The 24,600-nt window shown below is 43.4% G+C and overlaps 1 protein-coding gene across 2 annotated transcripts in view; it reads left to right on the top strand.

Moving 5' to 3' along the window:
• The window catches only part of mtcl2 (microtubule crosslinking factor 2), an 89,424-nt gene that overhangs the window by 51,346 nt on the left and 13,478 nt on the right, over positions 1 to 24,600 (top strand). For both annotated transcript variants that reach the window (XM_026155101.2, XM_080295687.1), the window contains exons 5-16: positions 3,879 to 3,941; positions 6,419 to 6,586; positions 6,713 to 6,866; positions 7,819 to 8,389; positions 13,213 to 13,513; positions 13,825 to 14,046; positions 16,283 to 16,420; positions 18,839 to 18,952; positions 19,104 to 19,334; positions 19,548 to 19,664; positions 19,745 to 19,912; positions 24,248 to 24,400. In XM_026155101.2, the coding sequence (XP_026010886.2) occupies positions 3,879 to 3,941; positions 6,419 to 6,586; positions 6,713 to 6,866; positions 7,819 to 8,389; positions 13,213 to 13,513; positions 13,825 to 14,046; positions 16,283 to 16,420; positions 18,839 to 18,952; positions 19,104 to 19,334; positions 19,548 to 19,664; positions 19,745 to 19,912; positions 24,248 to 24,400 (2,400 nt within the window). The remainder of the gene's footprint in view (positions 1 to 3,878; positions 3,942 to 6,418; positions 6,587 to 6,712; positions 6,867 to 7,818; positions 8,390 to 13,212; positions 13,514 to 13,824; positions 14,047 to 16,282; positions 16,421 to 18,838; positions 18,953 to 19,103; positions 19,335 to 19,547; positions 19,665 to 19,744; positions 19,913 to 24,247; positions 24,401 to 24,600) is intronic.

The following is a 24,600-nucleotide window of genomic DNA, read 5'->3' as shown; positions in this document are numbered from 1 at the left end:
TGTCTCACTGCGTTTGATCCCACCCTGCTCTGCAGTACCATACGCCATGGCTGGATGAGCTGTGGATCGGATTGGATTGGAAGGAGAAAAGTTTACACTGCTGTGACTCTTCATCCATGACAGAGGAATGACAACATTTCTCTCTTTCACGTTCCCTTTTTCTTCCTCTGCCATTGTTGTTGCTTTCTGTCTCTTTGTCACTGGCCATCTCTTCCTCTTTCCCTCTCTGTCCTGATCTGTTCCCTTTTATCCTGAGGTTCACTCAGGCAATAGTGTTTGACTTTGAAAATCCATCTGTTTGCTCCTCTTTCTGACACTCTCTGGATATGTCATCATTTCCCCCTCACATTTTTGTATCTGTCTCCATCGCCCCTTTCATCAGCATTTCTGCTGCAGAGGATCAACAGTGGGGTTACTGTAAAATAAATCCTGACACAACCTTTGCTGCTGCTGAAAAAGCAGAGGCAGCGGTCAGACGCTATTAAATATGTTATCAGATAACATGGAAGTTGACTTGTTACCGTATCTGCAGCGTAACCGTAGACCTACAGGCTGAGAAACATGAGAAGCAGGCTCAGGCACAGTGTGTGTGCGTTTACATAAAATAATAATGAACATTTCAAAGCATGCTTATGTGAAAATGAGGGTTTGCACATCAAATACACCTGGGTGCCAGGAACAGGAATAGAAATTTGTTAGGTTGTTTTTTATATAGAAGGGTAATGACTGAGGTATAAAAATCCTGCACACAGGTATTTGAGGTATTTCCATCTGTCATAGTTAATGTTAATGTCATTGCATCAATGATCAGCAGAAACATATATATTTACTATATTTAAAAGAACAGCTGCCATCACCATCCTTTTATTCCAGATTCAGACAGTGAAGTTCTCATTTTAGCTGTTAAACTGATAGTTTGGTCAGATTGATGCAGATTGCAGCGAGAAGAACCTCTGACATATCGGTTTATCAGTTTCTGCAATCCAGCCTGTACTGTTTGCTGGTTTTTTTGTTTTCCGTTGTGTAGAGAGTCAGAGGATCACACAGATGACTGACAGTCTGTTGGATTATTGCAAATGTGCAACAGTTTCCTAACATATCAGTTCGTATTCTTTAGAGCTTGTCGTGCTCCTGCCCAGCTCGCTAAAGAATCAGCAGGTAAAGCAGGTTTAAACAAGTCAGGCACACTGGAAAATAACAGATATGCAGACAGGAAATGGACTCAAGTAAATAATAAAATATGCCAGAATTCTCTCTCCTCTTATTGTACACACTGGCTGGCCTGCAGTTACTCTGTGACACTGTATCATATATATTAGGTTGTTCCACAAGATCACTACCTAATGGGACAACTGAATGGACCAGATGTATTGCAAAGAAAGCTATACTTTCCCTGCTGCTGTAATCAATGATGTGTCTCTAAAAGTCTCTAACATCAAAATGTCATTTTGCCTCCCATGTGGGAACAGCAGCCCCTTTTATTTGTCTGGTATAAGAGAAATCCATATCAGAACTCAGCTAGAAGCCAGCTTTAAGTGGCCGTTTACAGAACTGCACTTTTTGGCCCTTTTCCTCATTGGTCTCACTTTTTAACTCGGGAGATTGCTGCTCACCTTTCCTCAGAAAAGGTTTGAGGAACTATTCATTTGCTGCATTTTCAACTCCAATGACAATTTGTCAGACAGAGCAGCGTTTGCTGTTGCTGGAAATTCGTGGATCGCAGTGATTGCTGCCCAGCTGAAAACCTGATCCAACAGTTCTGACATCTGTTCAACCTCCAGCCATAATCAATGGTTCCATTATCAGGCAGGCCTATCGATCAGTGAGTTCAGAGCTTTTAACCACTGTTTGCACTCGATAATAAAATGGTTATAAAATGGGTTGGGAGAGTAAAATAGGACATGGAAAGATGAAAAATTAAAAATCAGGAAATAGCCCAACGAATGATGAGTCGATCATTTGGAAGAAATAAAAGAGCAGAATGCATAAAAAAAACAGAAAGAAGTGAGACAGATAGATAAATGTCCTTCAGTCTGATGCTTCGCTGCAGTACACCTGGTTATAAGATAACATATTTTGAAATTTCCTCCACTTGATAGTGTCCGCGGAGCATTTTAATAATTCACTTAAAGCCTGGTCATTTGGGGGAAAATTAAAAACACACTGTAGATCTAAAAAATGACCCAAGCAGTAGCATTTGTTTATATATTTATGTCATCCTTTATCACCTTTTTGTTCTATTCATCCCTCCGTTTCTTTCTTTTGTTGTCGGCAGTTCTCATTGCAGAGTAGCTTGTTTCCATGGAAACGGAGTGAGCCAGATGAGCTTGGCTGCTTGCACTGCAGCGTCTGTCCTGTGTGTACATGTGTATGTGTGATGATTGGCTGTAAAGAGAGGGAAGGATGATGATTTATGATAGTCTGATGCACTGGGAAGATAGTTGGACAAACAGTGGATGATGTGTCTGTGTGTCTCTTTATTCTAGCACTTGTACCTCCACCTCACAGCTGTAATTCCACGCTCTTATCAGTGTTGATTCAAGTCTCCACAGAAATGATACACATCACCACTGCAGTGACATCCAAAGCTTAGCCCAAGAGGGAGAGGAAGTGTGTCATATGAAAGAGTGTGTTTGGAATTTCATATTTCTGTGTGTGTGTGTGTGTGTGTGTGTGTGTGTGTGTGTGTGTGTGTGTGTGTGTGTGTGTGTGTGGCTTATAAGGTTCTAGAATGATGTTCAGTGGCAGATTAAGGCTCAGATTTGCTGCTGTACATACAATATTGTATTGTTTGTAAGATAATAAGATGACAAGAAAAGAGCTGCTCAAACAAAGATGGTCTGGATATTTTACCACTTACAGGTACACATCAAGCACAGACAGATAAGAAAAGCATTTAATGACTCTGGTGTGCCCATTCATGGCAGTCACGATGAAATTTAAAAAAAGATAGGTTTTGAGTATTTTAAATATATTTTTCTAATTCTAATGCAGGCCTAAATCTGCCAAAAAGCAGATTTGTATCCAATGTAGCCAATGTCTCATCATCCATTACCTTTTGTACTTTTGAAGATACAACGTCAATGTTTGTGCTGACACCGTTTTTTAAAAAACCAGGAATGACTAATGTCCTTATCCGGTCCACAAGTCTGATTTTGCTCTTTATGTGTGTAAAAAGGGCTTTTTCTCTGTTGTTGCCTTTCACACTTTAAGTCCTTGACATTTATACATTGTGACTGCTCTTGTAGTAGTAGAGAAAACCCAATTTGTTCTACCCATGCATCTTTTTGTGGCAGCAATCTCAGTCCTACCTTTAAGCCTCAATAAACTCTGAATTGGTTTTAAAAGAAAGGAAAAAAATCATTTGAAAGGAAAACTACACTGCACTATGCTGTAAATGGAATTTTTAATGTCTCTAACTTGGATGTTTTGACATAGGAATCTGAAGAGATTGATTTTGTACAGCTTAAACAAACACAACAGGACATGGTAATTAGTGGACCTAAAAGATGCTCGCAGTCCAATGTGGTCACGTTTGGTCGAAGCCAGGGTAGCTGTTTTTCTGGTATTTATGTTTAATTTAAGGATTTAAGTCTCCAGACTGCGGCTTCATGAAGTTACACTGACTTAAATCTGTTATTTAGTGATATTAAAGTGCAAAAGAACCCAAAAATGACGTCCCATTTGCTGCACAAAACAATCCTAATCTGTTTTTGTCTTGATGCTGACAGTTGAGATTACCACTTTTTGATGGCCCTAAGTCCCTGCTCTCTCCTCTTCATTTCAGCCTGAGTCCGTTCTTCATTTTATTGAAACAGTTCACAGTCGATATGGTGTCAAGACTTACTAATGAGGCTCTGTGTGTGTCTTTGTTTCAGAACTCCCAGAAGAAACGAGGAGCACGACCCAACAACAAACCTGACAAAAAGCTCGCCGCACAGGTAAGAACCAAGCACGCACACGTCTGTGTTTTCCTCCAGAAGGTTTAACAAATCAATACGAGACACAATGTGTTGCAGCTTGGGACACTTATAGCAGGAGAGCAAGTGGCATGAGAAGTTACGTCTGTAGGTTTCAGGGACGGAGGGAAACCTTTACAGAACTATACCACTCTTTGCGAACACAGAGTATAACTCCTCCAAAAGCATCTGCAAGGCTGTGATATAATACAACTTTCTTTAATAGATAAACACTCATTCAGGATATTTCTATTTCTTACAGCGAAGCTCCATTCCTGCCTGTCCAGACATCCACAGCTAACGATAACAGCTAAAGATATGAAATATAGATATTAAACTGTATCATATTGTGGTGTAGCTTTTAGTGTCAGCATCGCCGCAGGCAACTGTCACCTCTCTGGGAATGTAATCACATGTGCTGCAGGTGGGCTATGACTGTTATTAGCCCTGATCAAGCAGGAAAAACAGAACAGCGCTGAAATAATTATGAAAAGCTGCCCTCCATGAACGTTCCCAGACATAAATCATACCCTGCACTAGAGTATGATATTGTAAAGTGTAACATGCATATGGAACATGCCATGAGGAGTTGTTATGGTCTCATTTTTATGATGACTAATTTTTATGTGGTTAATAATTGAAAACAGGCAAACAAATAAATTTGAATGCGGATATTTTAGTCACCACTAGAAAAACCCTAACATCTCCTCCGTACGTCTTATTATTTGTTTCAGTCCAAACCTTCACTTGTGTTTTAAGCTTCAGAATAGACGCTGAATGTGTCAAGTTAGGAAACTTCTCATCCTTTCTGTGTTTTGGCCTTACAACTCATGACTTTGTTGTTTGCGCGTCTCTGCTTATTTTGAGCGATTTCCTCTGGGGATCACACTCTTAGCTATCCAAACGGGCTGCTTGCAGTTTGAAGCAGACAGATCAGCAGTTCCCTTCTTCCTTCTCATCTTTACTCTTCTCCATCTTGTCCTGCAGGTGTTTGTACTTCCTGTAATCCTTATCTACTCAGTTCTTGTTTGCTTGGGGAATACAGCTCAAGTCTCAAGATTACACTTTCAGTCTCTCCTTCCTTTTGATTCTGTAGCTTTTTCCTCCACTGTTTTTGAGTCGATCCCCCCTCATTAATCTTCTGAGTCATTAGAAGAGTTTAAACACCGCCCAAAGAATGTGAAAACAGGGACTAAAGAAGTAAGTGGTGTAGGAGCTCAGGTTTTACACAAGAACAAACTACACAGATGCAGAATAAAAACTCAGCAGGCTAACAAATCACCACAGAAGGTGTTTGCAGTGAAGGTAATTATCTACACCGCCATCTCTCTGGCTGCTAACGCAAGCCGGGCCCGGGCTCCCATTCCAAGCCACATACCATAAATGGCTGTAAATTCGCCGGCCCTCGTCGAGCTTAATGTGGTTGGAATCGCTCCACAGGCCGTAAAACAAATACAACCACGGAGCTGCATCTGAGGAATGGCTGCACGGGGTCACCTCAGGTCGACAAGGCTTAGTACTGAGTTTAGGATAACAGCACAGGAAAATTGAATCAGGTTATTATACAGCACTTGTGGTTTTATATAGTTATTTTGAGAGACTATAAAGACCTTGAAAAAGGGACCATAATGTTTCACCATTAGCCAGCATGGCCTTAATGTTGCACTGTCTTGTTTAGTTTTTTTCTTTTTTACCAGCAAGCTGACAGAAATACAGAGCCCAAGATATTAAACTTATCAACATCAGAATATAAACCAGTCCTCAGATGATTCACCTTAACCTCTAATGTCATCCACGTCTCAGTCTGGATGGATCTAAAGGTTGCATTCTGTTCATGAAGTGATCTGACCGGTTCTCTTGTTGTGTGTCTGAGTGTGTCTGCAGCTTTGACTTTGTGTGTGTCACTTCGTTCAGCTCTGTATAACCTCTGTCAAAGCTCGACTGTCTGTCGTCGTTACTCACTGAACCTTATCTACTCTTTTTTTCTCTCATTTACTTGTCTTCATTCACTTTTCCATTAAAGTTTTTGCATAAATTATACTAATGGAGCATTATTTAATTATCTTTTCGTTATCATGTATTTATTGTAACACATATAACACAGCTTAATAACAGCTAATTATATTTTTATGACTTTCTAATCATATGATGGACTGCCGTTGCATTTTTACAATTACACTGAAAGGTCTGAGGGTGACTCTCAATTATATCTTAGACCCAAACAACCGGTGCCTTTATTAAATGTATGTGATTTAATTATTTTCATCATTTGGTCATATGCACTTTTGAATCTGAATTAATTTTTATTTTTAATGCAGATGATTCGATACTCAAATGACGACACAGCCCTCTGACATTTCCATAATGCGCTTGTATGCATTTTGGTGTCTTTGTGATGCAGCACTTTTTATAGCATCGTCACCTTTGTGCTCTCTTTTCGTCTTGTCCCGTCGCTGCAGGAGGACAGTTCAGACCTGAAATGTCAACTCCACTTTGCCAAAGAGGAATCAGCCCTGATGTGCAAGAAGCTGACCAAACTGGTGAAGGACAGCGAGGCCATGAAGGAGGAGCTGGCCAAGTACAGGTCGCTCTACGGAGACATCAATGCCTCCCTCACTGTGGAGGAGGTGAGGAAACGATGGGGCTCCTTGACAATTTGCTACAGAGACATTTGAGCCAGTTTGCATTATCTAAAATTAAAGCATGAAGAATTAGGAGGTGAATTACTTTTCTCTGCTCATCTCATCTGTAAGGTTGCTGACTCCCCCCACACCCGTGAGGCAGAAATCAGAGTCCACCTAAAGCTGGTCGAGGAGGAGGCTAACCTACTGAGTCGACGCATTGTGGAGCTGGAGGTGGAGAACAGGGGGCTACGGGCTGAGATGGACGACATGAAGGGCCCGCAAGGTGGTTTGTCTCATCGTTTAATTATTCTGTGGTCCATTTTTCATCTGATCTTCCACCTGCTTGGAGGTGGAGATTATCTTAAATCAGCAGGAAACATTTTGTATTTAGAAATCTTACATAGGAAGTGGCTAGATTAGGAAAAAGACATATGCTGGTATGCTGGCTCCTTTCAGTAAATAATGACCTTATATATACTTGTGTCTGTCACATATTGCATAACATTAGCTGAGGCATGCCAAGCCAGATACATGAGCTGATGTTAGCTGATCTCAGTGCTGGCCCACTTCAGTTGTAAACTTTGTAGATATCCAAGCCTCTTTGCAACCCACCTGCACTTTAGCTGCTCCTTGTGAAGGTGTATCTGACTTAAACAACATCATGGGTTTGGTTTTTTTTTGCCTTTTACCTGGTCTGTTTTGTACTCTGGGCTCTCCGTGCTGCTCTCCCTGCCTCAGGCTTTAAATGTATGTGCACAGAAGGGCAGGAAGGTATGCTTTCCCTTAGGCTTTCAAGGGCAGACAGAGCCATACTGCTCATATAAAATACTGCAGATGGATATAACGTTTTCTTTACTGAAGTTGAAAAACTGGATACTAAAGTGATTAAATTCCTGACTAAAGTAAGGCAGATTTTTGTAAAAGCCAACCCAGTGACCTAAAAGCTCAGGCTTATATGTATATTAGGTCCTTAGCTTCTTTATTTTAATTTTTTTCTTTTCATTTTATATTGTTAAATTGCTTTTGAGACTGTTTTGTAAATTCAGTGATTTTGCTGCTGGGATGATAAGATTGATATGTCCTTGTTAGCTGTGTAGTAAAGATGAGGCTAGAGTCAGTAGCCAGTTAGTATACAGTGCAAAGACTCAAGGAAGATACCAAAAGTATGTTATTATTTTTTTTAATTTTTGCCCTTGTTTGTTTTAGCATCTAACTTTTATTGCTTTTCCCCTTAGATGGTCCTCAAGAGCTCAGTGGTGTTGGCGGCGGTCTTGGGGCAGCGCTTGGCCTCACAGCAGGGGCCATGGTGCTTGGCGGCGGGGCTTCATCTGAAAACGTCATGGAGCTCCAGAGACACCTGCAGTTTGTGGAGGAAGAGGCAGAGCTGCTGAGGAGGTCTCTCATTGAGATGGAGGAACAAAATAAACTTCTGATGAACGAGATAAACCGCTATAAATCTGAGCTCCCGCCTCCTGCATCCGCGCTGTCGTCCAACTCATTAATGTCGCTGACAGACGGGATGCTCAACGACAGTCCGGTGCACACGTTACAGGAAGGGTCGGTGCTTATCAGCACTGACACCCCGACTCAGGAGGAGGAGCTCCGACTGGCGACGCTTCAGATTGGAGAACTAAGCGGGAAGGTGAAGAAGCTTCAGTATGAGAATCGCGTGCTTCTGTCCAACCTACAGCGCTGTGATCTGGCTTCCTATCACTCTCCCACCTCTTCATCCTCCTCCTCTTCATTAAGACTGGCTCTGGAGACGGATGCAGAGGCTGGAGACTCAGCTGAGTGCCTCCCCAGCAGGTAATTTCATATTTTCTCTTTTCCTGTTCGGTTTTCAACATTTTTGGGTGGAACTGAGTGGAACTCAAAAATGATCAAGAGAAAGTCACCATCAAAAACCAGATTTGTCATAATACAGCCATCAAACTGGGCCTCAGTCTGATAACAAGACTTAGGCCCCATCCCAGCCTCCACACTTACAGTGGGGCAAAAAAGTATTTAGTCAGCCACCGATTGTGCAAGTTCCCCCACCTAAAATGATGACAGAGGTCAGTAATTTGCACCAGAGGTACACTTCAACTGTGAGAGACAGAATGTGAAAAAAAAATCCATGAATCCACATGGTAGGATTTGTAAAGAATTTATTTGTAAATTAGGGTGGAAAATAAGTATTTGGTCACCTCAAACAAGGAAAATCTCTGGCTCTCACAGACCTGTAACGTCTTCTGTAAGAAGCTTTTCTGTCCCCCACTCGTTACCTGTATGAATGGCACCTGTTTGAACTCATCATCTGTATAAAAGACACCTGTCCACAGCCTCAAACAGTCAGACTCCAAACTCCGCCATGGCCAAGACCAAAGAGCTTTCGAAGGACACCAGGAAAAGTATTGTAGACCTGCACCAGACTGGGAAGAGTGAATCTACAATAGGCAAGCAGCTTGGTGTGAAAAAATCAACTGTGGGAGCAATCATCAGAAAATGGAAGACATACAAGACCACTGATAATCTCCCTCGATCTGGGGCTCCACGCAAGATCTCATCCCGTGGGGTCAAAATGATCATGAGAACGGTGAGCAGAGATCCCAGAACCACACGGGGGGACCTGGTGAATGACCTGCAGAGAGCTGGGACCAAAGTAACAAAGGTCACCATCAGTAACACACTACAACGGCAGGGAATCAAATCCCGCAGTGCCAGACGTGTTCCGCTGCTGAAGCCAGTGCATGTCCAGGCCCGTCTGAAGTTTGCCAGAGAGCACATGGATGATACAGCAGAGGATTGGGAGAATGTCATGTGGTCAGATGAAACCAAAGTAGAACTTTTTGGTGTAGACTCAACTCGTCGTGTTTGGAGGAAGAAGAATACTGAGTTGCATCCCAAGAACACCATACCTACTGTGAAGCATGGGGGTGGAAACATCATGCTATGGGGCTGTTTTTCTGCCAAGGGGACAGGACGACTGATCCGTGTTAAGGACAGAATGAATGGGGCCATGTATCGTGAGATTTTGAGCCAAAACCTCCTTCCATCAGTGAGAACTTTGAGGATGAAACGAGGCTGGGTCTTCCAACATAACAATGATCCAAAACACACCGCCCGGGCAACAAAGGAGTGGCTCCGTAAGAAGCATTTGAAAGTCCTGGAGTGGCCTAGCCAGTCTCCAGACCTCAACCCCATAGAAAATCTGTGGCGGGAGTTGAAAGTCCGTGTTGCTCGGCGACAGCCCCAAAACATCACTGCTCTCGAGAAGATCTGCATGGAGGAATGGGCCAAAATACCAGCTATTGTGTGTGCAAACCTGGTAAAGACCTATAGTAAACGTTTGACCTCTGTTATTGCCAACAAAGGTTATGTTACAAAGTATTGAGTTGTATTTTTGTTATTGACCAAATACTTATTTTCCACCCTGATTTACCAATAAATTCTTTACAAATCCTACCATGTGGATTCATGGATTTTTTTTTCACATTCTGTATCTCACAGTTGAAGTGTACCTCTGGTGCAAATTACTGACCTCTGTCATCATTTTAGGTGGGGGAACTTGCACAATCGGTGGCTGACTAAATACTTTTTTGCCCCACTGTACAGATTCACAGATTTTGAGTCACGTTTTCTTTCAATTGTGAGGTCTCCCTCCCTCTTCCCGCTCCACCACAACCACCCACACATGCAGGGCCTTGGAGTAGGGGTATGTCACCAGGGTGCAGAGGAGGCTACCCCCCCCCTCTGTCCCCTTCTGGCTGCCTCTGCCTCAATTTTATCCCACAACTTAGACATTCACATTACTCACACTCTCATTACACATACATATAGGATCTTGGGGGTGGGCACGATACACGGAGTCCAAAGTACCATCAGGGTGTACACCCCACCCCTGGCATCGTTGCCCACCTCTCAATTTTAAATACACGTAGACATTGAGGGCTAGCAGGAGGGACCATGCGCTTACCTGCTGCTCTCTGGCAGGTAGCTCCAAGCCCTCCTGGGTTTTAAATGCACCTTAGAACACACATGCATCAACATTACAATGAGCGGGTGGAGGGAGGTTCGGAGTCTTCTCTCACCCCCGTTCTCTGCGACCTGCTGGAGCAGGGGGGCTAGGAGGAGGAGTTGGCCGTCCGACTGCGGTCTGGAGTGTGGAGCCTTCCTGCTGCTGCGGAGTCGGGGCGGTCTGCCTCCCCCCACCGCAGGGAAAAGGGAAACACCACCTGGGTCTGGGTGCAGTTCCCCCCTCCAGGGGCGGGGGCACCTAGACCCGGTTTGTAGAGTACGCTTGGGGAGTGTGATCGTGTGTACAGCGTCTCTTTATGTCTGTCTCCACGTTGGTTGAGTGTGGAGTAAGTGCATATGAGAGCATGAGGGTGGGAATGGATGTTTGTATCTGTGTGTGCCTGTATGTCTGTGTCTATATGTCAGGTTGGGTGTCAGGCGCCACCTCTGGGGACATCTCAGGCCCTCCAAGGTTTGGAGGCCTATCTCCCCCTACCACCACTTCCCCTGCCAGTGGCGGACCCCCTCAGACATCGGTGCGTTGGTGGTTCTTTGTGTCCGGGGATGGGCGTCCAGGTACACACCGGCTCACTCCTTGGCGGCCGCTTATCGGGGCCTGGAGCCTGGGGCTCGCTCGGGCCAATTCGGAGGTGGGGTGCCCCCGGCCTCTCGGCCTGGGGCTCGGTCACTCAGGCGCAGCTGGCTGCCGGCGGAGCTCACGGGCACGTCACTGCAACTCCCCCTGGCTTCTGCTCCGCGGCTGCTGAGTGAGCCCTCATCTGGGACTCTCCTCAGCTCTTTCCGGGACAGTGGCGCAGCTGCCCCTCTGTTGGTCTTCCTTGGTCTCTTGTGTTCTGGGGGCCTCTGGATGTCTGGAGTTTTGATCTCCTCCATACCTGCTTCATGCCCTGAAGGACGGGACTGTGGCCCCCCCACACCCTCTAGCAGATTATTACATGAAGGAACCTTTTAAAAAACAAAAAACAAGCGCGTCCATGCTCACAGGTGTACACACGGGTGATCACACCCACAAACTACACCCTTTTTGGCTCCTACCTCAAAGCACACTGTGTTCTGTTGATCTTATGTGCTGCACAATAATGTTTAACATTTAGTATTTACTGTCATATTCCCATATATCATTGTGATGTTGTTTATTCTATTACTCTTGTTCTCTTCTGCTTGCTTTCTTTTTTCTTTCTCAGCAGGTGATCCAGGTGATTGATATATGCATTTTTTTTTCTCTGCCCGTTCTGTTGGTTTTTGTCTTTTGCCCTTCTCCCCCGTCCCTCTTCTCAGCTGTTTCTCTTTCCCTCTTTCTTTCTCCCCTTCTTTCCCCCAGTCAAGTCTGTCCCGTATTCAGTAAGTGAAAATAAAATAAACAATAAAAGGTGAATCAAATGGACCATTACGGCAAGGCTGGGATGGTCAATTTGGTAAAGTAAATCCGTTGGGCATCTTTCTTTGCCTTTAGACAACAATTCTGAGGGCAAAAGAGCCAAACGGGACAGGCCAAAAAAAAAAAAAAAAAAAAAAAAAATTGTGAGGTCTTAAGGGTGTCCCACTGTGAAAATAACATGCAAAAAAACTCTAAAGTTGACTTTTTGAGTCTTTTATTTAATTTCAGTAAATCTGCATTTCTGCAAATTTTACCTAAATGGAATTACACAAATTTCATAACATTGTGGCGAAACACGGGGTTCCTGATCGTAATTATAGACGAGCAGACATAATGATAAGGAAACGATCACAGGAGCAGCCATGTTGTTCAAGTAGAACTGGTGCATTAACTAAAAAATGTAAACGAAGAAAGTCTCACGCCTTCAATTATAAGAAACATGTTGTGACGTTGTTAAGGTAACATCATTGCAATATGTCTCAAAATGCTCTATTAATACTATTTGCAGGCTCATGAACTCACACACTGCGGCACTGCTGCTGCACACACAGGCGACGTCATTCAAACCTGTGAGGGTTTCGTGTTTTGGGCGTTGGGTGAACATTAGAACTGGACTTAAGAGACTTTATGAGCCGGTGCTGCACAATGTTTTGAGTTAAATGGTAGCTCATCTGAGCATGTGAAAAAGAATGTTTTTCATATGAGTACATAGAGTCCAGTGAAAAACTGTATAAGCTGCTATCATTCAGCAGCTTATACAACAGCTTTAATAGGAGTAACTTGAAGTCATCATTTTCTGTATGACTTCCTCAGTCTCTCATATCATTGTGGAGAAATTTTGACCCACTCTTCTTTATGATGTTGCTTCGGTTCATTGGGGTTTGCAGGCTTATTGCGCAGCTCTCCTAAGCTTTTTAATCAGGTTCACGTCCGTCTCTACTTTGATTGGACCATTGCAACACTTTAATTTGCTGCTGTTTTGGGGATTCCTGTCTGGTTGCATGAGTCGGTTTGGGCTGGGCTTTAGCTGACAGACAGACGGCTTCACATTAAGGCCCAACAGCCAAATCAAAACAGTGTTAATAAAGGAATCAGAACAATATTACAGGGATTGAAAGGGAAGCATTTATCCTGTAGGGAACATCAATATGTGTTGAAATATTTTGCAAAAAGTGCAAAATATATACACCACATATCAGCTATTAATACTAAAATCTTTTTGTTTTTCCATCAGTCCACCGCAGCGCAAGGAGCCGGTAGGGGGTGAGAATGACGCCCTTGAGATTAAGGAACAGAAAAAGAAGATTGAGGACAATGCTGACGCCACAACATCGCTGCCTGTGTGCCTGGGGCAGAAGGACCATGATGCCTTGCTAGCCATGAGGGACCAGGCTCGCTTGGTTTCTACAGCTATACAGCTCCTGACCTCCCCCGAGTCTAACTGCCTCTCTTCATCCCCATCCATCTTTCACAAGGTCTGCAACAGTGAGGCAGCAGAGCCGTGTGATCTGGAGAAACCGCAGCCTCACAGCCAGGTACGTGTCCTCTGTTTTGTCTCTTGTTGTTCTTCAGATTAAAAGACACAGCTTCTCAGTAAGTTCATGAGCATTTTAAATAGTGGCAAAGTGGAGCTTTTTGCATTTCTTTGATTCAGGGTTACTGCAAGAGTGTGAAACACTAGCCTAGGAGACAAATGTCTGCTTCATTCTCTCTGGAATTTTTTTGCTACTGGTCGTGCAGCCACCTGCAGATTAAGCCCTGCAGCTCATCGTTTATCAACTCTAGCCTGTCCCTCACACAGCCAGTAATGACTGTAGGATAAGTTCAGTTATTTCTGCGTCCTCAGATCTCAGGGCTGTCTGATCTGGCCGACCATCCTCTCGTTGGTGCTCTGACCAGCAGGCTTCAGGCCCTGCACAGCCAGCTTCAGTCCTTTGTGGAGAAAGTAGATAGCCTGGGTAGGACCCCAGCGGGTGGCAGGGACCTTGAGTTGGAAGGGGAGTCGCCTTGCACCTCCACCTCCTGCTCTGGAGACGGCCAGGATCCACAGAACAGGGTGGAGGAGAAGGTAAAAGAAAAGGAACACTCCCCTTTTCTCACTAATCATCACGCTTTTCTTTTATTCCGTATGTTTTTGTTTTTTCAAGCTTTTCTGTCATTTTTCTGTTCTAGTTTATTTCTCTGTTCTTTCAGTGCCTACTGTTAGTTTGGCTGACCAGCACTCCCAGTTCCATTTCAACATGCTGCTTTAGTTTCTCCTCACGGTGAAGAATGAGCTTTACACGGCACGCTCAAATCATCCCAAACGTTAAAATAAAATTTCATGTCTTTCTCTCTTATCATTTTAAATTAACTTCAGTAATTCAAGCCCTACAGATAAGGGGAAAAACAAAGATGTCTTGACTTTGATGCAATCAGATTTGAGCTGCCAGTGTAAGCCTCTCCACGTGATGTTATCCGTGTCCTCTGCATGCCGTTGAGTTGTCTCCTAACCTGTATTTAGCTGCTGCTTTAGGCCTCAAATGGAGCCTGTTTGATGCATGCATATAGTGACATTATTAAGCTTATATAAAGTTCTGTTTAATCAATATATACCAAATACACAGAGAGAAGCCAGAAGCTGACTATAGAATAATCATCTCTTAACAGAAAATTTAAAAAAAAAACAAAAATAGAATAATTGTGTGTGTTCTGTGTGTTTTAGTTGCTCTTCAGTTTATGACTTTATTTATATTAGTTTCTATTTACTGCACAGCGATCCATTTTTGTCACAAACACAAAATGCGGAGAACGAGAAACTCTGTGCTATTGAAATGATTAGGGACGATGTGAGAATCCAGGTTGTCCAAACTGATTTGTCGAAAGCAGCAGAAAGCCAAAGTGAAGCCGCTCTAAGAAGATTTCCAATCATGCTTCATTTGAAACGCTCCACTCGGAAGTTCTTGGCGCACAGTCAATTGTCACACACTGAGGATTTACTCTCAGCACCAAATGTATTTTCAACTATCAGATGGCCCATAAAAAGTCCAATATGGGATCCACGATTCTTTTAAAAAGTGCACTGGAATCAGTCGAGGCTATGGCTTTAATCGGCTGACTTGTCCTAATGTGATGAGTTTTTATTTTCCCGCCATCAACTGTTGGGAATACATTTTAAAATTACATAAAATCTGATGAGACTCAAACAGTAATGTTGGGGTGGGAGGGTGGGTCAGGGGTAAATTCTACCACTGCATTACCATTTTTTCCCCCATTTGTTTAAAATTCAAGTCTTTCGTAACTTATTAGCAGACAAAATATGGAGACCTCTGGAATGTTTTGTTGTGCCTTCATGGAGAGAAATTTGTATCGACTCTGATCTGATCGAGGTGTTGCTTGGAAGCCACTGTGATGAAATTCTACGTAGTTTTAAGTGAAACTAGTAAAATGCAATGTTTAGACTCCATTAGAGGCCAATTCTGAGTTCCAACCCCCCTCCGATCTCCCTTTTCCTCCCTCTCTCCCCTCTTTCTCTCTGCACGGGCACCATATCCGATCGATTTCTGCACTTGACCTCACCCTTCCCCACCTTTCCTCAAACCTTCTTTTTGCCACTGCTCCACACATCCTCACATAACTTCCTCACCCGTCCTCTTCCTCGCAACCCTCACATCCTTTTCTTCCAACTCCTTTCACATCTTGCATCAAAACCCGTTTTTCCTCCTCCTCACCTTGTTGCCCCTCCGCTCTGACCTTTCATCCTAACTGCCTTACTCCTTCTCTTCTCCTCCCATTCGTCTTTTTCTCCCCTCTCTCCTTCTCCGTTTCCTCCTCTCCCTCCCATTGCTGTTTTTACCCCCGTCTCTCCATCCTTCATGCTCTTCTGCGTCCCGTTACCTTCCCTCTGTCGTGCCCCCTCAGCCGTTCATTCTACCCTCCATCCTCCTCTTCTTTCTCTTCTCCACTCTTTCCTTCTCTTCTCTGACCAAGCTCTTTTTCCTCTACATCCTCTTCTTTGTCTTGTGAGGCCCATAAGTCATTATTTGTTCTGTTTTTTTGTTTAGTTTTTATGTAATATTGTCACATTGATAGGAGCCATTTTGGTTGTATTGTTTTTTCTTATTGTTGTATTTGTTTGTCCTGCTTTCTGTCATTTCCTCTGTTTTGCTTGTTTTTGTTTTTGTTTGTTTGTTTGTTTGGGTTTTTTTACTCCACAATTCCTCCTCCCCCATCTCTCCCTCTCTCTCTCTCCCTCTCTCTCTCCTCTATGATTCTTTTCTGTTTGTTTTCTTTTTCTTCATTAACTTGCCCATGCATGCATGCAGCAGCCTGATTTTAGGGACCAGTTGGAGCCAGAAGCAAATGATGAAACCGAGGAGAACAGCCAATCAGACAGCAACGCGTTGCAAAATCAGGAAACCATCCAGCTGCAACATGAGGAGAAGGAGACAGATGGTGCAAAGGTGAGAGGCTCAAAAGCACAATCCGTGACATTGTGACATGCACAAAGATGCGCAGGAGGCCTGAAATTTCAGAGCTGGTCCATCTCGCGGCTGACAGCTAACACAGTTACTTAGAGCCTGGAACCAGTGCTTTAATATCAGATTTCTTACTCTCTTTTAACACTGAGTATTAATATTTATTTATCACTGAATATGTTTGTTATGTGATTGGATTTTCCACATGCGTGGGTGTACGAGGACATACTGTAGCCTGAGGTTACTGGTGCCTTACATTTGTAGCAACCTCACGCTAACAACACAGTGTTGTAAACAAACAGTGACTTCACTGTCAGCCGGGGTACTGACAGGAAGACCTTTGTCTGGTTGACTTTTTGGTGGTGTGTTTCCGTGATAAGCAAGCCTGTGTGTGTTTGCCTCTTTATCTAAGGGGGGGACTAAAATAGAATGACGGAAAAATATTGAATGCCAAATAGTAAAAATAGAGTAGAGCAGTGACAAAGCATGGGGAGAAGCCAGCATTCAGCAGAAACATGCAGTACAGTGCAAAAGTCTCGAGCCACCTCCTCGTTTCTTGAGGTCTTTTTTTGCTGCTTTCACAATAATAGTGTCTTATGGAGCGATTCATCCAAATGTAAACATTTTAGTTCAAACTGACATCAGTATCTATAAATGAGACAGAGAGATATTACAGTGACTGTCTACAGCCATCTGTAAAACACAGTAGGGGTGCTGTCATGGTTTGGTGCAGCATTTTAATCAGTGGTGTTGTCATAAGATTGTCAACACAGAAAAGTACCACCAGATTTTATCCGCCACGCAATATCATCTGGAAAGTGGCTGATTAGCAAAAGCTTCATTTTTCCACATGACAATGACTCCAAACACACTGAGAATGAAGTAAAAGTATATCAACAGGATACCTGATCATACAATAGACCTCAGTGTTATTGAAGCATGCAAGATCATTTTGACAGAGAACAAAAAGCAGCCAACATCCAAAGAAGAGCTTTAAGAACTTTACTTTCAGTAAATCGCTGCTCCCATTTCCAAATATAAAATATAAAACATGACCGATGGGTCAGGACTTTTGTACTGTACTGCATGCTGTACAATAATAAATGGCACTGTTTATATTGTACAGGCAGTGGAGCTGGGTTTGTTGTCTTTATACTAAGCTAAGCTAGCCAAAAATAGTTTCACTGTTTGTGCATAGCATAAAGATTAGACAGCTGGATGAAGCAGTAAGAATGGCTCTGACCAAAAAATATATTAAAAAAAATCACCTATTAGCATTCAGGAATTAGCCTTTTTTTCACCTGAATACTCTGACTTTTAACTCAGTTACATTTATATAGCGCCAGTTCACAACAAAAGTCACCTCAAGGCTGTTAATACTATGGGGGAAATACCCTACTGTATTAGAGAAAAAACCCCATCAATTAGATGATCTCCTATGAGCAAGCACTTGGCAACAGTGGGAAGATAGATTTACCGGTACCTGGTTTATTGCCATCACACATGAGGTCACACCGTCAGGGGACTTAAGTCAGTGACTTAAGGCACAGCTGCTGGTGATCAAGAATTGTAAAACCCTAATAACATGCTGCTTTTATATTATGGTTTTCAGCCGATTAAACAAGGCACATCATCCAGTTATTATGAGAGTGGAACTGATCCCACAAATAAAGAGAGGCTCTTAAAAGGCTAATAAATACTTGGAAAACTCTTTTTAGCATTGTATTCCAATTCAAATCACCATATTTAAAAGCATAAAAGTCTGATGAGTTATTGAAATTATTCCCAAACCTCGATACAAGATTTGCTCTGCTATTATCAGCCTCTGATGCTGTAGCGCATTTTCCGTGGGTAGCTGCCACCTTTTCAGAGTGAGTGAGTGAGTCAGTGTTGGAACAGAGTTTCTGAGTAGTTTTTCTAGCTGAAGGTGAAGGCCGGGTGGTGCCCCTGATGGAGGGTGATGGAGGGCGGAAGCTGAGCCCAGTGGAGGGTGAAACAGGACATTAAGGGTACAGAAGCAGGTCGATGGATCGCACTCACTCAGCAGCCAAATGAGGCATGGGGAGAGCATGAGATCAAGCCAGTGTGTGTGTGTGTGTAGGCTTACAGCAGCTCGCCACAGTTGATGTGTGATTTAAAGGCTGTTGTATCACAAACCTACCGTAATATGGATTAGGATACTCACTCTTGGCTGTTTCTTACTTTTTTCCATTTGCTTTCTTGACCACTTACCTCCCATTACGGTGTCCGTTTATCTTATTCATCATCCTTCTCTTTGATTGCTTACTTTCATCTGTTATCCTACCAACATGTTTCCCTTTCAACTGCGATTGCCATTCCTTTGTTTGTTTTCCCCTGCCTCCTTTAACGCCTCCTCACTCTTCTGTCCCGTCTTCCATGCAGCTCAGCGATCTTCAGGTTCGGCTCTCAGAAGCGGAGGAGTCGGTTCGAGGAACTCAGGAGGATCTGAAAAAAGAGAGGCAGGGTCATAAAGAAATTGCTGTTAAACTCACACAGGTCAGTTTGCACCCTTGAATACAATTGATTGTCTCAGTGATCTGTTCTGACTGGATCTAAAGATTTAACAAATTATTTAGGTGTTTTAAGAGAATGAATAGGCATTTGGTGACTGCTTGGGCTACTGTGTGTTTACTGTTGTTTCTCTTAGCTCCAGGAGGAGCATCAGAAAGCCATGCTCCGACGAGACTTCCAGCTACAGAGTCTGGGTCTCCAGGCGCGGCTTCAGAAGAAGTTGTGGTGCCAGGAGAGGACTCTGCTGGTCCAGGAGTCGCAGCACCTCAAACAGGCCCTTTTACTGCTCAGCCTCAAACTACGCTGCTTCCTCAAACAGTGGAGGCTTGGCTGCAAGAAAGACACAGAGTGGAAGGACGTCCTGGAGGTACGAGGGAGTGGAAACTGCAATCTGTGGAAGCCGGTCCATAGTTCAGTTTGCCGTTGTTTTGAGCAGAAACATTTATTTATATGAAGCTTGTCTGTGTGTAATTCTACTTTTTCTTTAAAATGTCCAAGCTTCAAGATTTAGCTTCAGGTTCCCTCTAAAATCCTGGAATATGTGATCTCAGATGCTGCTGTTCTGTGATTGGTTCTTTAGATAAACAGCCTGAAAGATCTCTACCTGCTACTGGAAGAGGAGAACCTGCCGAGCCCTACCCACCAGACTGACAAGAGAGCTCCTGCAGACGAACAGCCACTCAGCCCGACTATAAAGGTCGGACAAGTGAAGCTCGTGCACACGCGCACACGCATGCTCGCACACGCTTACGTGGATTACTTGTGTTTCCCTTGCAGTCGAGCGCTGTGAGCAGCACTTTGGCAGACCTAAAGGTCGCGCTGCAGGACCTAAGCGGAGAGTTGCGACAAGAGAGACAAGGCTCACAGGAACTCACTCAACAGTTCGCAAAGGCCAAGGCATCATGGGAAGTGGAGAGGACCGAACTAAAGAGCCTCATAACACAGGTAAGGAGGAAGAAGTGCTGCTGCTGTAAAGAAGTTTCCAAACTGATCATTAGGACGCTAAACAAAAACGTGTTAATGAGGTCCAGTAATACAGAAAATGCATCGTAACGGTTCAATTTTCCTGTCCTGTAAACAGCTGGTTTAATTTCTACTGCTTGGAGTGCAAATTAGACAGATGTTGGCGTTTAACAGTCATGAGCTATTCATGCTCAGACTGTTGAGTAGAGCGAAAAGAATACTGAGCAAGGAAAAAAGTAGTGCAAGTATTAGGTGTAGGTGAAATGCCCCCAGGTCAAAATGAACTACTTCTAAATCTGAGTGATTTCTGTCACAAGCATTTTGTATAACCATACTGTACACCAGCTGGGCCACGTGTTGCTTTGAAGTGTCCGATAGTCTTTTTTGACAAGTGGTTTTTAAAATTAATGGCATCCTAAGGGTTCAATTTCATCTTCTCCATCTGTCGCATGTTTTGTGTTTGTCCATTTGAGCTTTTTATCCCCCACCCCACCTCCCCCCTCCTGTGCCTTTCTGTCTTGTCTACAGGCAGTAAGTAATGGTTTTAATGTCTCCTCCCCCTTCTCCTCTCTCATTGTCTCTCCGTCTATCTCATAACAGCAGTCGAGGCGGTAATATTGTTAATTAACAGCCTCTGAGATAGAACGTTGGCTGTGTGTTACCGCCCAGTAATTGAGACGGAAAGAGAAGGAAGAGAGATAAATGAGAGGAGACGGAGAGGCCTCTTAATGTTAAGCAATTAAATGGTGAATGGTCCGTGCTTATATAGCGACTTTTAACCTTAGCTAGGTTCTACAAAGCACTTTACACACGGACACATCTGTCATGCTCTGGCCCACAGAGGACGATTACTATTATTTTGGTCCTGATCTAAGTTTGCAAAAACATATTTTCTATGTCCCGATGCATGTGGTAATTGCTACCCGGTTATAAGTTAAATTGTAAACGGTCATTAAATTACAAATACAGTTTGGAAATAAAGTCCATCACACGTGCAGTTTTCTGTTAGAACCTATAAAAGCACACGGTGATTTCAAAGGCATCTACAGAAAAGCACCAAACTCCACATTTGACCTGAAATGAGATTAAAATAATGCTTGATTTGGTCCCCGTTTGTAAAGAAACAAAAGAATCCAAACAAAGACCGATGGAGGCATCAATCATTGTCATGATGAGAGAGATTCAGGTCTTGCGCTGGTGTCCAAGTCCTCTGATTGGCAGCTGGAGATGAGAGCACTGTGACGTAGATGCAGGTTGCTTCCCAAGAACAAATTTACTGACACACGATTGCTGCCTTAATCAAAGATTGACTCCACCTGGCTGTGATTCATTACGGGTGAGGCAATTTATTGCATTGCCAAAGCATGCGCACACTTAAGAAACATTTATTGCATCTGAACATTTTCCACCTTATCACAAATGTTCTCAGAATGACAAACGAACATCTGTGCTACACATTTACACCCTTATTCCCCTTCCTGCCCTTTACAAACAAAGTATGTGTTACCCTGGCTGAGATGCCACAGCTGGAACCAATCTCTCCTCAGCCAGCAACACACACTGTAAAGTATGCCATCAATTTGGCTTGCATGTGTGTGAGTGTGAGTGCGCACATTCAGCACCTAGTCGACCACATCATTGCCAAGGCTTCCTGGCAACACGTAGTGAATCCTCCAGCTGTTGCTTCATTGGACGAGTCAAGTCAATTTCAAACTCCGTCCTATCTGTCAAACAGCTTTACTGCGAATTAGCTTCGCCATTCAGCGTCAATACACAAACACTGTCAGCGAGGTAGAAAGCATATGCAGAACCCCGAAAGCATGCAGGACAACGCCGTCTCGTTTAGTTTTTTTCTTAATCACTCATCCGTAATGACTGACTGTAGGGCACGTTATGAACACCTGCGATCTCCGTGATGACAGAGTGCACAGCGGGAAGCACTGATCGCTCGTTCATCAAATCTGTTGAGTTCCCTTCGCTCTTGCCACTCAAAAGCAGGTGCAACTCATAAGTAAAAGACAAACTGTTTTTTGTTTTTTTTAAATAAGCTGATCTGTCTAAAACAAGTCAGTGTAGCTCCTCCTACTTTAAAGCCCCACCCCCAAGGCAGATTTATTTTTACAGTCAGAGGGTTTGAATAGCACATGCTCACAGACATCACGTAGAGCCAAGAAAAGAAAAGAACTGTCTGAAATATAACTGAGAGCAGTCTGAAGCCTGAGCTTTTGGCTTTTAGGCATTACTTATTCTTATTACAGAATCTGACATCAGTATATGTAATTACGGCCATATTTATATGAGCTTAGAATTCGGTAGAAAAGCATAATAGGTACAAAGGTCTGGTTTGATTCAAGCAACAAGAGCTGTTTGGTGGAGAGGCTTCTTTGCTTTGTTTCCATGAGTGATGTCAAACAGTCCACAGAGACATCAGTTAGTTTAACAGCTGGTGGCTGGTATAGGATAAAGGTAATTATTAACAGATAACTTTGCTGTTTAGTAAATATGGAAATAGCACATATATACACAGTGAGGCCATTGTTGTATTTCTGAAAATATTTGCTTCTATGAGCAGTTACACATGTTCAGACTGAATATTAAGTGGGAAAAAAAAATTGAATAAAACTGCTCAAAAGCCGCATGATGAATGTGTGAAATGTGAAGGTAAACAATCTTATACCCAAAACGATTCTTTACACATGATCTGAAGTATTTTGGGGGATTCTGGTTAATAAACCACGATGTAGTGATTTACACATTTGCCTACCAAGCAGAACATATGTGGTTTGATCCTGGGAGGAGGCACTGATCCCTCTGGGGCTGCATCTGGTCTAAAAAATAAATAAATGAAATCTTCTAAATCAAACATGCAGAGCTACCGGCTGTGCGGATCCCTTGTGAATAAAGGAGTGGCCGAGAGCAGCTCTCTCATTCTCTGATTATTAAACCAACTCTGCTGTTTCATTATTAAAGTTTTAGCTGAATAAATTGAATTTGCTAACTTGTGGGTAACGAGTCATGAACCAGATGGCTCTGATGCACCAGTAAATGCCAGTCATCCTGTGAAATAGCCTCCCCCTCACCGCCTCAGTAGTAAACCTCGTTAAGACGTGGGGCTCGTTAGGCCGTCTTCATCATTAACAAGAAATACTACTTTGCGTTGGAGACATGGAGTTGGGCTTAGCATGTGCGATGGCCTGACAGTTCCATTAGCACCATAAACGGATGAATCGAAGGAGGATTGATAGGTCCGGAGATGTGTGGGTGGGTGCGTTTTGTGTGTGCGCCTGTATGTCAAACTGATGGGACCGGCAGTGTGGTGAGCTATGAGGCTCAGACAGAGAAAAAGAAGAAGCAGGACTGCTCATAAAAATTTCAAGCTATCCCACCTACAGGCTCCGTGACAGAAGGCCAGATTTATGGAGAGTGAAAAAAGGGGTGGTAGAGCTCAAAATAGAGGGTGAGAAAGCTGTGGAGAGAGGGAGAAGAGGTGAGGCAGACGGGGAGTGGGGTGAGAAAGCTTTAGAGAGGAGGAGAGAATGAATAGCAGGGAGGAATTCTGACAGAAGCGATGGCAACGGGGAAATAGAGGTGGATGAAACATGGAGACACGCTGGAACTTCCCAATTGCAAATCTCAGTGTGGTCAAAATGAGTCACAGTTTGAATCTTGACAAAGACCATTAACTGCGTGTGTTACAAAGTTTGAACTCGGGGAAGCAGCAGACTATCGTCATTTTCAGTGTTTCCAGCTTACTAGAAACAGCTTCTTCTTGGTGAATCACTGACAGGATCATGGGTGCCCAGAGCTCACAGATGCATGTGGGGAGCAAAGGCTGGCCCATGTGGTCCCATCCAACAGATGAGCCACTGTAGCTCAAATCGCCAAAAAAGAGGTTTTGATAGAAAGCTGTCAAAATACACAGTGCATCACAGTTAGTTGTTTATGGGTCTGCATGACCACAGGCCAGTCAAGGTGCCCATACTGACCTCTTTTTACTGCCGAAAGCACCAACAATGGGCGGAACCGGACCACGGCACAATGGAATAAGGTGATCTGGTCTGATCAAGCAAATTTTCTTTTACATCAGATAGCTGCTTTGCCATGCTTGCCTGGTGAACATCTGGCACCATGATGCACTATGGGAAGAAGGCAAGCTATCAGAAAATCCCAGCGTAGTCGGGATGGAGTGTTGAACGGATCTGGAGTGTATTGTTACTGAGAAAAGGAGTAGTCACCATTGCCATTTTATTATTTCCCTGAACTTTGAGGAAAATCAGTATATTTTGGTGCTTACTATGTCTCCCTCTGACTTTCCAGCTCGAGACCAAAGCCAGCAAATCAGCAACAGCCATGTCCTCCACTGACGCACTGGACCCTCCAGACCTAAAGGTGGCACTGAAGAGGGAACGCGAAGAACATCAGCATCTGCTGGCTGAATCCTACGCAGCAGTGATGGACCTAACTAAACAGGTAATGCCTGAGAAAATTGTTGAGTGATGGTTAATTTTAAATAAAGGACTACAAGAAAAATATTGGATGTAACCTCAGCTATATGACTATGATTAGCCTCCTGACAGACTTCATCATTGGCTCTGATTCAGTCCCTGATTGCTTTGGCTTAACCACTCCTTTCACTTGTATCTCTTCCTTGCAGGGAGATTGAGAGATGC

This window comes from Astatotilapia calliptera, chromosome 20 (genome assembly GCF_964374335.1).
Source record: "Astatotilapia calliptera chromosome 20, fAstCal68.1, whole genome shotgun sequence".
NCBI lineage: Eukaryota > Metazoa > Chordata > Actinopteri > Cichliformes > Cichlidae > Astatotilapia > Astatotilapia calliptera.
This window is presented reverse-complemented; position numbering and strand designations above follow the sequence as displayed.